The 15,179-nt window shown below is 45.7% G+C and overlaps 1 protein-coding gene and 1 gene segment (V, D, J or C); both read right to left on the bottom strand.

The window, feature by feature from the left end:
• The window catches only part of LOC144697782 (Ig heavy chain C region, membrane-bound form-like), a 321,361-nt gene that overhangs the window by 283,300 nt on the left and 22,882 nt on the right, over window positions 1–15,179 (bottom strand).
• Window positions 858–7,899, bottom strand: LOC144697593 (uncharacterized). Of its 2 annotated transcripts, none has more exons than XR_013580398.1 (2): window positions 3,089–3,459; window positions 858–1,649 (listed from the first exon to the last, which is right to left on the bottom strand). XR_013580398.1 is itself a non-coding variant. In XM_078569636.1 (2 exons), exons 1-2 carry the CDS (start codon window positions 7,783–7,785, stop codon window positions 1,619–1,621), a joined length of 897 nt encoding a protein of 298 aa, XP_078425762.1. In that variant the 5' UTR covers window positions 7,786–7,899; the 3' UTR covers window positions 858–1,618. The 2 variants fall into 2 exon arrangements, 1 of the variants encoding a protein (XP_078425762.1); XM_078569636.1 differs by lacking the exon at window positions 3,089–3,459 and adding an exon at window positions 6,920–7,899.

The raw sequence follows: 15,179 nt of genomic DNA, 5'->3' as shown, positions 1-15,179 counted from the left end.
CAAACTTTTCACATTTGTCAGACTCGGAGAACAGTGGGGCTTGATATTACAGCGCACTATCCCCAGTGAGGCGTGGCAACAGTGAGAGCACCTGAATGGTGTCTCGTCGGTGTGAACATGTTGATGGTAGGTCACTTCGCCCAAAGATTTATCGCACTTCCCAGAATTTGGACACTTAAAAGGTCTCTCCTTCGTGTGAATTTGCTGGTGTGTCAACAAGTTGGATAACTGAATGAATCCCCTCCCACATGGAGCAGGCGAACGACCTTTCCTCTGTGTGAATGCGCCGATGAGCTTCCAGTTCGGGTGGATAATTGAATCCCTCTCCACAGTCCCCACATTTCCACGGTTTCTCCATGGTGTGGATGATGTTCCTCTCCAGATTGGATGATCAGCTGAAGCCTCGTCCACACACAGTACACGTGCATGGTTTTTCCTTGCTATGAATGGTGTGGCGCTTATTCAGGCTGTATAACTGGTTAAAGCTCTTTCCACAGCGAGTTCACTGGAACACTCTCACTCGGGTGTGTGTGTCTCGGTGCTTTTCCAGTCACAATGATGTTTGAAATCTTTTCCCACAGACAAAACAAACAGGGAAAGATGGGAGAGAAACTAGAGAAAGATGTGGTTTGGGGGTCAGTGAGGGGAAGTTCAGAGGCAATTTATCCTGGTAGACAAGTGGAAGGGAGGGAAGAAGCAGAGGCAGCTGATCAGATTCTCTCAATCTTAGTGATAAAGAAGTTCCATGAGCAACTCAAATGTGTTGTTGGAGATGAGAATGGCAGAAACAGGGAGAGGGAGAGCCCTCTGAGGAACTAACTTGTTAGTGAGATATTAAAAAGATTCAACACACTGTGCATGTTTAACACAAAGCTGATTTACTTGACTTTTATCCAGAATATTAACCCCAGTAATGCGAATAGAGTTTATTAACATCAGCAGAAACAGACACCAATGAACATGGGTCAGTCCTGGGTGAAATTAACAGAAAAATCCAATGACTGTAGTTACTTGTGAATTTGCAGGTATCTCAGCAGATAGGACGACTGAGTGAATCCCTTCCCACACTCGGAACAGGCGAATGGTCTCTATCCAGAGTGAATTCGCTGGTGTATAGTGAGTTGAGATGATCTCCTGAAGCCACTCCCACAGTCAGAGCACCTGAATGGTCTCTCATCAGTGTGAATACGTTGATGATATGCCAGGTCACCAGAACATTTATAGCATTTCCCACAGTCTGGGCATTTAAAAGGTCTCTCCCCAGTGTGAACTCGATGGTGCCTCAGCAGGTGGGATGACTGAGTGAATCCCTTTCCGCACTCAGAGCAGTTGAATGGCTTCTCCCCGGTGTGAATGCGTCGATGAACGTCCAGCTTGGATGGGTAACTGAATCCCTTCCCACAGTTCCCACATTTCCACAGTTTCTCCCCAGTGTGACTGCGCTTGTGTCTCAACAAGTCAGATGATGGATTGAAGCCTCATTCACACACTGAACACATGTACAGTTTCTCTCCAGTGTGAACGGTGCTTTTTCCTTCCATGTTCAAAATCCAATCATATTCAGGTTAGGAGAAAATTGGGCGACTCTGTCAGATCCTGATGTGATTTCTTTTGAGCTTCATGAATGTAAATCCTCCCTCTCTAATATCCTGTGAAATTGATTTAAAACAGATAAAAGGGAGTGACACAGAACCCACAAGAACACAAAGACAAGTTGTGAAATTGAGCAACATGAATCTGGTAATTTGTAGAGCCAGCACTAGGAAAAGGTGACCATGAAGGCTGCCGGGTTGTCATAAAATCCCTACTTCTTGGGTTAACAGTGAGGTTGAGTGACTTGGGCTACAGGAAGATATCGACGGGATGGTCAAATGGGCAGATAAGTGGCAGATGGAATTTAACCCTGAAAAGTGTGAGGTGATTCACTTTGGAAGTAGTAATTTAACAAGGAAGTATTCAATGAACGGCATGACACTAGGAAGTTCTGAGGAACAAAGGGACCTTGGTGTGTGTGTCCATAGATCTCTGAAGGCAGAGGGGCATGTTAGTGGGGCGGTGTAAAAGGCATATGGGACACTTGCCTTTATCAATCGAGGCATAGATTACAAAAGTAGGGTGGTCATGTTGGAGTTGTACTGAACCTTGGTGAGGCCACAGCTGGAGTACTGTGTGCAGTTCTGGTCGCCACATTTTAGGAAGGATGTGATTGCACTGGAGGTGGTGCAGAGGAGATTCACCAGGATGTTGCCTGGGATAAAACATTTAAATTGTGAAGAGGTTGGATAGACTTGGGTTGTTTTCATTGGAGCAGAGAAGACTGAGGGGCAATCTGATCGAGGTGTACAAGATTATGAAGGGCATGGACAGGATGGATAGGGAGCAGCTGTTCACCTCAGTTGAAGGGTCAGTCACGAGGAGACATAAGTTCAAGGTGAGGGGCAGGAGGTTTAGGGGGGGGATGTGAGGAAAAACATTTTTACCCAGAGGGTGGTGACGATCTGCAATGTGCTGCCTGGGAGGGTGGTGGAGGCGGGTTGCCTCACATCCTTTAAAAAGTACCTGGATGAGCACTTGGCACGTCATAACATTCAAGGCTCTGGGCCAAGTGCTGGTAAATGGGATTAGGTAGGTAGGTCAGTTGTTTCTCACGTGTTGGTGCAGGCTCAATGGACTGAAGGGCCTCTTCTGCACTGTGTGATTCTTCACTGATGTCACTCAGGGAATGGAACCTGCCACCCTTACTTGGACCTACACAGAATCTGGCCTCTATGGGAGGAGGGAGAGAGGCAGAGAGAGAGAGGGAGAGATTGGCTGGGTAGTAGCGGGCTAAGGAGAGGGATTTTATATATGTATAACTCAACCAGTACTTTGACAGAGTCTCCCAAACCCTGAGCCTCCACCGCCCAGTACCATCAGGGCAGCAAGCTCCAAGTTCCCCTCCAAGTCACATGGTCCTGACTTGTCAGGATGTACTGGATGTACCACAAGCTGTACTTTCCTCCATTTAAATATTTGATGAATTCAGTGACAATGTCAGATCTGAATGTTATGTTTAGTTGAGTTTTCTGTCTTGAAACCGTATTCTAACCTCCGATAAAAGGAGTTTCCAAAATCCATCCCTGTCAGTCCAGGACAGAAATGCACAACATTCTCTCCTCCTGCTGACAGGGACATGGATGGCCGCGCATGCGCTCCGCTGCACATTGACCCCTATAAAGATGGCGGCCGTTAACCCGGACCTATCTCCGAGGGGAGACTCGGGCCACAGCTGCAGCCGGATCACTCGGTGCAACCCCGCGACCGGTAGCTTGTTATTCGCGGTCTCAGGCCTCCACTGGGTGATTTTCAAGCTTCCCGCCCACTCCATTCCTCCCACTCTCCGGTTCCATTGACTCCAGTTGGAGCCCACGTCGCCCTGTGTCCGAGAAAAGTCCCAAAGCTCGCGCCCCAATTGGTGCAAACGCGGTACCTGTGGCTCCTTCTTTGGCGTTTGAAGCCTCCCCTCCCACCCACCGACCGACCGCCCCTAACGCTGCCTCCGCTTATCCGCCTCCTTCCCGCCTGAAGATGAGACAAACAAGCGTCTGTGCATGGACATCACCCGCACTGCGCATGCTCCAGATCACAATGCCGGGAAATGATTGACGGAAGCTCCGGACCAATAGGATGAGGGGGCGGGACTGCAGGACCGAGCGGGAGCGGCTGGTCCTCCAACCAATTGGAGTGAATGAGGGGCGGAGCTGAGCCCGGATCTCCCTCATTGGCTGAAACTCTGATTTGTCTCAAACTCCAGGAGAAAGCTGCGCCCCCCCCCCCACCCCCGGCCTCCTTAAACCAGCTTATATTTCACCCCTCTCCTATTTTTACTTAGTTCTGTTGAAGGGTCATGAGGACTCGAAACGTCAACTTTGTTCTTCTCCGCCGATGCTGCCAGACCTGAGTTTTTCCAGGTATTTCTGTTTTTGTTTTGGATTTCCACCATCCGCAGTTTTTTTGTTTTTATATTTTGGATCTTTCTGTTTGTGGCTTTAAACAGATGAAACCTTGTGGGTATGGAGCAAACATTTCAACATTTGTTGCTGAAATGTGGGAACATGATGAAACAATGCACAAACAATTCAAGGGCTGAGTTAAAGGAATAACTGGGCAGACAGGGGATGACACCATTAGAACAAAGAGTCCCTGGTTTCAATAAATGAAGCGGTAGAAGGTTTAGGACAGGTTAGGGGGAAGGTTGATACTGTCATCATTCAGAACAACACAGAATGTAAAGGAAAAACTGATCTCAAAGACATCTCCTTGCAGTATGTATGGATCAGATACATACATCATTTAATGCCTTTAAAATTTGTATGTTTTCTCAATCGAACAATTATATTGTGTTCTGTGGTTACCTACCATCCTGCAAATGAAAACAATTTCTCGCTGTGTAGATGAAAATTCCTCAAAACCTCAACATCTCTATTAAATCTCTCCTTAATCCCATCTTCTCCAGTCTATCCACAAAACTGAAATCCCTCATCCTTGAGATTATCCCAGTAATTCTTCCCGAGATCCTTTCCAATTCCTTGACAGCTTTCCGAATGTATCGTACTCAGAATTGGACATAATAGTTCAGTTTAGAATTAACCATAGATTTATAAAGATTCATTGTATCTTTCTTGAATTGTACTCCATGCCTCCGTTAATAAAACCAAGGTCTCCATTAGCTTTTATCAATCGCTTTGATCAACTAGTCCTGTCACATTCCAAGATTTTTTTTTGCTTACACACCCAGGTCACTCTGTTCCTGCACTCTGTTTAAAATTGTACCACTTAGTTTATACTGCCTCTCCTCATTCATCCTTCCAAAATACATCATTGACTGTGAATCACTTTGGGATGCTTTGAGGGTGAAAGATTCTAAATTAACAAGTAACTTTCTTTTTTGCAACTGATTTAAAATTCTCGATTTTGCTCCAAAGATTAAATTGAGATTGATGTTCAAAGTTAACTATTTTGCTGCAGAAACAAGTTCAACTGGGTGTCAGTGAATAAAGAGGAAAGATCCCAGACAGCTGTTCTTCAAGGTACGCTGCAGGCCTTACAGCTGTCAGCTCCACTCTCAGCTCAGGAGAACTCAACACCTCCACATACTGTCCACAGGGGAGTTCTCCTGGTGCAGTGGGACCAACATTCGTGTTTTAACTAATACCACCAAAAAATTGGATCGGTCACTTGCTTGCTACTTGTGGAATCTTACTTTGCTCAAACTGGCTGTCGTGAAACAATAACAACTTGGTATTTATGTAACACATTTAATGTAATAAAATGTCCTAAGGTGCTTTAGAGGAGTTTTATAAAGAAAATTTGATACTGAGTCACATAGGGTGATATAAGGGTAGATAGTCAAAACCTGGATTGCAGAGCCAGATTGGAACAAGCATTTTTAATCAGGGGAGAGGTTTAGGGGGGGAATTTCAGATCTTTGCACTGAGGCATGGCAACCAATGGTGGAGTAATTAAAATCAGAGATGCTAAAGAGTCCAGGGTAAGGAGTGCGTATATCTCAGAGGTTCTGTGACTGGAGATTACAGAGATAGGGAGGGAAACGGCCATGGAGGGATTTGAAATCAAGAATGTGAATTTTAAAATCGAGGCATTGTTTGACCAGGAGCCGATGTAGGTCAGTGAGCACAGGGGTGATGGATGAACAGGACTTAGTGTGAGAAAGCACATGGGCAGCAGAGTTTTGGATGATCTCACGTTTCCGTGTAGGGGTGGGGTGAATATGAGAGGCAGGTCAGGAATGTATTGGAATTGTCAAGTCTAAAGGTAACATGGGCATGGATGAGGGTTTCAGCAGCAGATGAGCTGGGGTGGGGCGGAGGCAGGTGACGTTATGGAGATTGAACTATCTGGTATTCGTGATGGTGTGGATACGTGGTCAGAATCTCATCTTGGGGTCAAATATGATACCGAGATTGTGAAGAGTGTGGTTCAGCCTCAGACAGTTCCCAGGGAGAGGGATGGACTTGGTAGTTAGGGAACAGAATTTATTGTGGTGACTGAAGACAATGGCTTTGGTCTTCCAAATTGTTAATTGGAGGAAATTTCTGCTCATTTCAGTACTGGATGTCAGATAAGCAGTTTGATAATTTAGTAACAGTGGAGGAATGGAGAGAGATGGTGGTGAGGTAGAGCTGGGCATTGTCAGTGAACATGTGAAACCTTATGTGGTGCTTTTGGATGGTGTCACCTAGTGGCAGGGGGTAGATGAGAAATAGGAGGGGCCAAGGATAGATCCTTGGGGGACACCAAGTACAAGGACATTGGAGAGGAAAGGGAGCTTGGAGATGGGGTTAAAGATTTTTTTTTTATAGAATGGGTGATGACGGTGGATTAAAAGATAGAGGGATAGTTCCAGGAGAGAGCGAGAATTGAATGGTCAGCAGCTTAGTGGGAATAGGGTCAGTGGAGCAGAAGGTGGGTCTCATGGATAAGATGAGCACTGAAGGGAATGAGGGAGAGATAGAAGAGAAACTGGGGAAAGATGCGAGTTCAGGGCTCGGACAAGGAGGAGCTTTAAAGGCAGTTTTGCCTGATGGACCAGTGGAAGGGAGGGAAGCAGCAGAGTGAGCCGATCGGATTGTCTCAATCTTAGTGACAAAGAAGCTCCATGAGCTGCTCACACTTGTTGGGGGTGAGTATGGAGAAGACAGAGGAGAGGGAGAGCCCTTTAAAAGGAACTTCGTGAGTTAGAGAGATTAAAAAGATTCGCCTCACTGTGTACTTTACACAAAACTCATCTTTTTAAAATTTCAACAATACTAAAACCTACAACTGGTTTGGAGTTTATTAACATCAGCAGAAACAGACCCCGAAGAACATGGTTCAGTCCTGAATGTGATTAACAGCTAAATCCAATCACTGTAGTTACTTGTGAACTTGCTGGTGTCTCATCAGGATGGATGACCGAGTGAATCTCTTCCCACACTCGGAGCAGGTGAACGGTCTCTCCCCAGTGTGAACTCGCTGGTGTACAGTGAGTTCAGATGATCGCCTGAACCCAGTCCCACAGTGAGAGCAGCTGAATGGTCTCTCGTCAGTGTGAACACGTTGATGGAACATTAGTTCCCAGAACCTTTTATAGCACTTCCCACATTCTGGACAATTAAAAGGTCTCTCGTCAGTGTGAACACGTTGATGGGACATAAGATCCCCAGAACTTTTAAAGCACTTCCCACAGTCCGGGCATTTAAAAGGTCTCTTGTCAGTGTGAACTCGCTGGTGTCTCAACAGGTTGGATGCATCAGTGAATCCTATCCCACATGCAGAGCAGGTGAATGGTCTCTCTCCAGTGTGAACTCGCTGATGTTTCAGCAGGTTGGATGAATCAGTGAATCCTTTCCCACATGCAGAGCAGGTGAATGGCCTTTCTCCAGTGTGAACTCGCTGGTGTCTCAGCAGGGACGATAAATGAGTGAATCCCTTCCCACACTCGGAGCAGGTGAACGGTCTCTCCCCAGTGTGAACGCGCTGGTGTGTCAGCAGGTTTGCTGACCAAATGAATCCCTTCCCACATATGGAGCAGATGAACGGCTTCTCCCCAGTGTGAGTGCGTTGATGAGTATCCAACTCAGAAGGGGATCTGAATCCCTTCCCACAGTCTCCACATTTCCATGGTTTCTCCCCTGCAGGACTGCACTTGTGTTTCGACAGGCCAGATGATCGGCTGAAGCCTCGTCCACACACAGGACACATATGCGGTTTCTCTCTGCTGTGAACGGTGCTTTCTCCTTCCATGTTCAAAATCCGATGATATTCAGGTTACGATAAATTGGGTGACTCTCTCAGATCCTGATGTGATGCTTGGTTTGAGTTTCCGGATTCGAAATCCTCCCCTTCTAAAAACCTGTCAAAATGATTTAAAACAGAAAAAAGTGAGAGAGACCCCACAAAAACACAAAGACAGGTTGTGAAATTGAGCTGAATGAATCTGGTGATTTGTGGGGCCGACACTAGGAAAAAGTGACCATGAAAACTGCTGGGTGGTCGTAAAACCCCAGCTGGTTCACTAATGCGCTTCAGGGAAGGAAACATGCCACCCAGTCTGGTCCTATACAAGACTCTGGAATATGGGAGCAGAAGCAGAGAAGGAGAGGAATATTATTTATATTTGTGCAAATCGACCAGAACTTTGACAGAATCTCATGAATCCTCAATCTCCACCATCTAGAAGGACCAGGGTAGCGGGTGTATGTGAACACCATCACATCCAGGTTCCCCTCCAAGTCACACACCATCCTGACTTGCCCAACACCCAGTACTGGATGAGGAGAATTTTCCTCCATTTAAATATTGAGAAGGCTGAAGCCGTTTTCTTCAGTCCCCACTACAAACTTCACTCCCTAGGCACCGACTCCAGCCCCCTCCCTGTCAACTGCCTGAGGCTGAAAGAGATTGTTCAAAACATTGGTGTCAAATTTGACCCCAAGACAAGCTCCAACCACATACCTGCATCATCACGAAGACTGGATTCCACCTTAGTAACATCACCAGACTCCACCCCAGTCTCAGCTCATCTGCTGCTAAAACCATCATTCCTTTGTTACCTCTGAGATACCTGCACTCTACTTCTGACTTCCTGACAATTCCTGATTTCATTTGCTCCACATTTGGTACCTGTAGCTGCCAAGGCCATAAACTCTGGGATTTCATTACTAATCCTGTCCACCTCTCTATCTTCCTTTCCTCCTTTAAGATACTCCTTAAAAAAGTCCTCTGCTTCCGGTACCCCATGAGTTTATAGAAGCAATCACTATCAGTCCAGGATGGAAATTCAGAGGGGATAAATATTTTTCTTGCTTTGAGTTTGCTGTGCATAAATCCTCCCCTTCTAACCCCCTGTAAAAGGAGTTTCCAAAATCCATCCCAGGATAGAAATTCACAACATTCTCTCCTCCTCCTTCCTGGTCCAGGATGACCACACATGTGTCCTCTGCACATTGTCCCTCATTGTCATCAGCAGTCCCTCGATTAGAGGGTGATGTCTACTCAGGGTTGTGAGTTTCTGCCGTTGGTCTTCATGTGACTGAACAGACACACAGATCTTTGGACATATGGGGCAGGTCGTCTATGAGGTAGTGAGATCAGGAGAGCAGGATTTTCTTCCTTTCCTTGCCTTCTCTGCTGCTGCTTTGCCTCATCAATAAGACATTATTGATCAGCTCAAAGGTTAATACAGCTTGATGGACAAGTTGTCATCATTTTGAACAATGGGTAACAAGCTCCTCCCAGTCATTAAAACATTGCCCCCTACACGTGCCCATTGTGGTGGCATAGTGGCATTGTGATGTACTCGTATTCAAGAGACCCAGGGTAATGCTCTGGGGTCGTAGGATCAATTCCCACCACAGTGAAATTTGAATTCAATAAGACTCTGGAATTAAAAGTCTAAAGATGACCATGAAACCATTGTCGATTGTTGTAAAAACCCTTACCTGGTCTGGCCTATCTGTGACCCCAGACCCCACAGCAATGTGATGTTCCTTAACTGCCCTCTGAACAAGGGCACTTAGGAATGGCCAGTAACTGCTGGCCCCAGCCACTGACACCCACATCCCAGGAATGAATAAAAAATGATGGGGCCTTTAGCCCGAGTCGAACACGGCTGCGGGTTTACACAGCATGTCTTCGTCCATCGCTCCCTCCGCCCCGCCATCCCCCCTCTTTACCCATTGTGGACCCCCATTATCCGCACTGCACATGCTTCAGTCAGCCCCGCCTCCTCATTGGTTGCAGGCCAGCCTCTCGCACACGCATGCCCCCCAGTCCCGCCCCCTTTTCCTATTGGTCCGGAGCAACCGTCAATTGTGACGGTTTCAGACGCTGAGAGCGGCCAGAGACTCAGCCGGACTTGCTGATTATTGGCGGCATTTTCTGTTTGGGAATTAGAGCTAGAGATGGATGGTCAGTTCCCCTCTGTCCGGGGGGGATTCACACTCATTTCCCCAGTGCAGTGATTATCACGTTTACATGAGAGAGTCCCCGGTTCAATCCCGGCCGAAACTTTGTGTTTAAAATTATTACCGATGAGGAATTAATAATTAGTTTAGTTTCATGTCGAACAGGGTGACAATTACGAAAACAAAAACAAAAATACCTGGAAAAACTCAGCAGGTCTGGCAGCATCTATGGAGAGGAACACAGTTAACGTTTCGAGTCCGAATGACCCTTCAAGACAATTACTGCTGTCTCATTCTTTAAAAGCTCTTCTTCACCTTTAAACAGGTAACGATAAGTGAGAGAAAACACAGTGACCCCAAAAAAAATACTGCTGATGCTAGAAATCGACCTCAAAACAGAAAATGTTGGAAACACTCAGCAGGTCAAACAGTATCTATGGAGAGGTAAACAGAGTGAATGTTTCACATCGGTGACCCTTTATCCAAACAGGAAAGAGTGAAAGATTTAATACTTTTCCAGCAAATATAGGGTCATGTAAAAGAGAGGGGGGGAGGAGGAAAGAACAAACGGTCTTGTGATAGGATGGAAGACTGAGTAAATGATCAAGGGGACGATGATTCAAGGCAAAATTGAAGACTGTGGTTGAGTACAATTCTGCTGCTGCCGATGGCTCACAGCACCTCATGGTTGCATGATCTGTTTGAGATCTAGGGTTGTAGTACCAGACAACATAACGGAGGGTATCCTGAATGTGAAGACGGGACTTTGTCTCCACAAGAACTATGGTTCCGTGAATATGAGTATGTCAGGCTGTTGCTTAACTCCTCTGTGAGACAGCTCTCTCATTCTTGGCACCAGCCTGCAGATGTTAGTATGGAGGACTTCATTGGGTTTACAGGGCTGAGTTTGCCTTTGTCGCTTCTGGTACCTGGGCCGATGCCGGGTGGTCTGGTTTAATTCCTTAATCATTTTCTGGTCGTGGTTTGATACAACTGAGGGCATTTCAGAGTCAACCGCATTCTTGTGGGTCTGGAGTCACACGTAGGCCAGACCAGGTAAGGATGGCAGATTTCCTCCCCTAAAGGACATTAATGAACTAGATGGGTTTTTACGACTATCGACAATGGTTTTGTTGCCAACATTAGACCTTTCATTGAAATTAAATTCCACCATCTGTCTTGTAATTTTTTTTTTTTATTCACTCATGGGCTTCGCTGGCTGGGCCAGCGTTTATTCCCCATTCCTAGTTTCCCTTGAGAAGATGGGGTGAGCTGCCTTCTTGAACTGCTGCAGTCCATGTGGTGTAGGTACACCTACAGTGCTGTTAGGAAGGGAGTTCCAGGATTTTGACCCAGTGACAGTGAAGAAACGGCAATATATTTCCAAGTCAGGATGGTGAGTTACTTGGAGGGGAACTTCCAGGTGGCAGTGTTCCCATCTATCTGCTGCCCTTGTCCTCCTAGGTAGTAGTGGCTGTGGGTTTGGAAGCTGCTGTGTAAGGTGTCTTGGTGAAAGCCTGAAGTTGTGGCGGGATTTGAACCTGGGTCCAATCAAGCATTACCCTGATCTCTGGATTACTTGTCCAGTGACAATACCACTATGCCAAAGTCTCCCCTATAACTGAAACCATTGTCTTCAGTCCCTTCTCCACTCCACAGCCACTGACTCCATCATCTCCCCAGCAACTGTCTGAGGCTGAACCAGACTGTTCACAACATCGGTGTCATGGTTCACCCCAAACTGACCTTCAAACCACATACCCGCATCATGCGAACATGCAAAATAGGAGACTAAGTAGGTCATTCAGCCCCTCGAGCCCACTCCGCCATTCAATATAATCATGACTGATTACTTGCATTTCAAATTCCACATTCCCATCTACCCCCGATAAACTTTGATTCCTGTGCCTAACAAGAATCTATCTACCTCTGCCTTAAAAATATTTAATGACTCCACCACCACTGACTTCTGAGGCAGGGAGTTCCAGAGTCCTCAGAGAAAAAAATTCTCCTCATCTCTGTCCTAAAAGGGCGACTCCTAATTTCAAAACAATGCCCCTAGTTCTGGACTCACCCACAAAAGGAAACATCCTTTGCATATCCACCTTGTCAAGACCATTCAGGATCTTATATACTTCAATCAAGTCACCCCTCACTTTTCTAAACTCCAGTGGAAACAAGCCCAGCCTGTCCAACCTATCCTCAAAAGACAACCCGCTCATCCAGGTATCAATCTAGTAAACCTCCTTTGAACCACCTCCAATGCATTTACATCTTTCTTTAAATAAGGAGACCGAAAACTGCACACAGTATTCGATATGTGGTCTCACCAATGCCCTGTATAACTGAAGCATAACATCCTTGCTTTGATGTTCAATTCCTCTCGTAATAAAGAAAAGCATTCCCTTAGCTTTCTTAACTACTTGCTGTACCTGCATACTAACTTTTTGTGCCTTATGCACTAAAACACCTAGATCCCTCTGCACCTTGGAATTCTGCAGTCATTCTCCATTTAAGTAACACTCTGCTTTTTTATTCCTCCTGCCAAAGTGAACAACTTCACATTTTCCCACATTATACTCCATTTGCCAGATCTCTGCCCAATCACTCAGCCTATCTATATGCGTCTGCAACCTCCTTATGTCCCCTTCACAACATACATTCCTACATATCTTCATGTCATCTGCAAATTTAGCTACAATGGCTTCTCTCCCCTCATCTAAGTCATTGATATAAATTGTAAAAAGATGAAGTGCCAGCACAGATCCTGTGGGACTGCCAATCAGACAAAGACCAATTTATGCATACTCTCTGTTTTCTGCCAGCCAGCCAATATTCTATCCATACTAACATGTTACATCCTACACCATGAGCTTTTATTTGTCGCGATAACCTTTGATGTGGCATCTTATCAAATGCCTTCTGGAAATCCAAGTACAGTATGTCTACAGGCTTCCCTTTATCATCACCAAGACTGCCCATTTCCACTTCAGTATCATCCAACTCCATCCTAGTCTCAGTTGCTCTGCAGCTGAAATTCTTATCTATTCATTTGTTACCTATAGACTTAACTATCCTAACGCAATCTCAGCCGGCCTCCCACATTAAACCTCCCTGTGATCTTGAGGTCATTCAAAACTCTGCTGCCCATGTGCTTACTCCACCAAGTCTTGTTCACTCATCACCATCGTGCTCGCTGAGGTACAAAGTTTCCAGGCTAAGAAGCACTTAAATTTTAAATTTATCATTTTTGCTTTCAAATCTCTTCATGATATCGCTCCTTCCTATCTCTGTGATCTCCTCCAGCCTCATACCCTCCAAGATAATTCTTAAAACCTATCTCTGACCAAACTTTTGGTCATCTGCCCAAACATCTCCTTCTGTGGGCTCAGTGGCAAAAGTTGCTTCATAAAACTCCTGTGAAACACTTTGGAGTTTTCTATTACATGAAAGGCGCCATATAAACACACATTGTTGTTGTTGATTTGGACATGTCACCATTCCTTCATCATCACTGAGTGAAATTCCTGTAACTCCTTATCTCACAGAAATGTGGGAGCAGTTTCACCACACAGACTGCAAAGGTTCAAGGTCAAACATCATCTTCTTCACTGGTAACAGTGTTATACAATTCTATGACTCAATTATTCTTTCCAGATATTCCCTGTTCATCAGCATGTTCCCTTGCTTTTTAAGCACTCCATGCTCAGTCATCATTTCCTTCATTTGCAGACATTTCCTGACAATCACCATTTTTAGAGACGCTCCCTAACCTTCTCTCCATTTACAGACGCTTCCTGAATGAGCTGACATTGCGCATGCGCTGGGGCCTAGCCGGTCTCACTCCAAAGTCAGACCTGAGCGGGAGAAACCGGGGAGTCAGGGATAATGTTTACGGTTTCTAGTCGCGTCCTAAGTAGAAAATGTTGCCGGTTTTATTTTGGGCTCTGGATCTGCACTCGGTCTTTGTAAACCCTCCATTTTAAACCCGCTCGCTCTAGCTCTCTTACCGTCCTTCGCCATGGCCTGCGCATGCTCAGATCACAATGCCCTGAGACTGATTGACGGCAACTCGGGACCAATAGGAAGACGGGGCGGGTCTGGAGGACCCAGCGAAAGTGGCTGGTCCTCCAATCAATTGGAGTGACTGAGGGGCGGGGCTGAGTCCGGATCTCCCTCATTGCCAGAAACTGCATCATTTTGAAAGCTGATTTGTTTCAAACTCCAGGAGAAAACTCGACCTTTCTGTTTGTGGCTTTAAACAGACGAACCTGTCCACACCTGTGGGTGTGGAGCAAACATTTCAACATTTGTTGCTGAAATGGATTCAGTCAGGACAGGCAGCAGGAATTATTTCGGGAAATTACACAGTGTTGTGATTGTTTCTCTTTGAATTCATCCCTTGGAGAACAGTGTGAATTAGTGGAAGAATTCGCAGGCTGCTTAACCCCCCTTCCGTGTCTGGAACCATTTAATTCCAGCGGATTTGTTGTTCCGGCATCAGCCGGGAGAGTTTGATCAGCTCATACAATGGGAGAGAACAGCCAGACCCGCCGGATACACCTATCCTGCCTGATGTCAACCCAGAATGAGCTGGAGAGCCGTCTTCACTCACCAGGACTGTTTGCAGAGGAGTTTCTGGCTCAGAGGCGGGAATGTTTCATTTTTATTAATAACCCTAAATCCCTCAAGTTCCATTGAACTGACAGGGCCTCTTCACTCCTATATCCATTTCATTGCTTAAATAAAGCCTTGATTTTATGTTTGCAGCTTAATGGTGACACTTACATAATCTAACCACCTCCTTCCTTGTGAGAGTGCAGAACTACAGTAGCTGCAGAAGCCACACCCTTTGTCTATCCTCTACCAAGCCCCTCCTCAACCCCTCAGAATCAAACTATTCCTATCTTTGTCCAGTATTTTCATTATCCTACAATGAAAGGCCTCTGTTTATTATGCTTAGTTATTGTGAATCTAATAAAGCTGCTCCAATGGTGATTCTAATTCAGTTTGCATTATGTTTAATCTCGGGCTATCATGTCTGCCTCTATTTCTGCCTCATCTTCATGTTCAGTCTGGCTTCACTGGAATGAACTTTCTGTGGTCAGAATTCTGTTAAACAACCTGTTGGTCTGCGTGTATTCTCTCAGTGCCCAAGTGCCTGTGTTAGTTGTTGTTTAATACTTCGTCAGCAGCCTCTCGATTCGAGGATGACATCTACTCAGGGTGATG

This window comes from Cetorhinus maximus, chromosome 23 (assembly GCF_964194155.1).
Source record: "Cetorhinus maximus chromosome 23, sCetMax3.hap1.1, whole genome shotgun sequence".
NCBI classification, from domain to species: Eukaryota; Metazoa; Chordata; class Chondrichthyes; order Lamniformes; family Cetorhinidae; genus Cetorhinus; species Cetorhinus maximus.
Note: the sequence above shows the minus strand (reverse complement) of the source record. Positions and strands in the feature narration are given on the sequence as shown.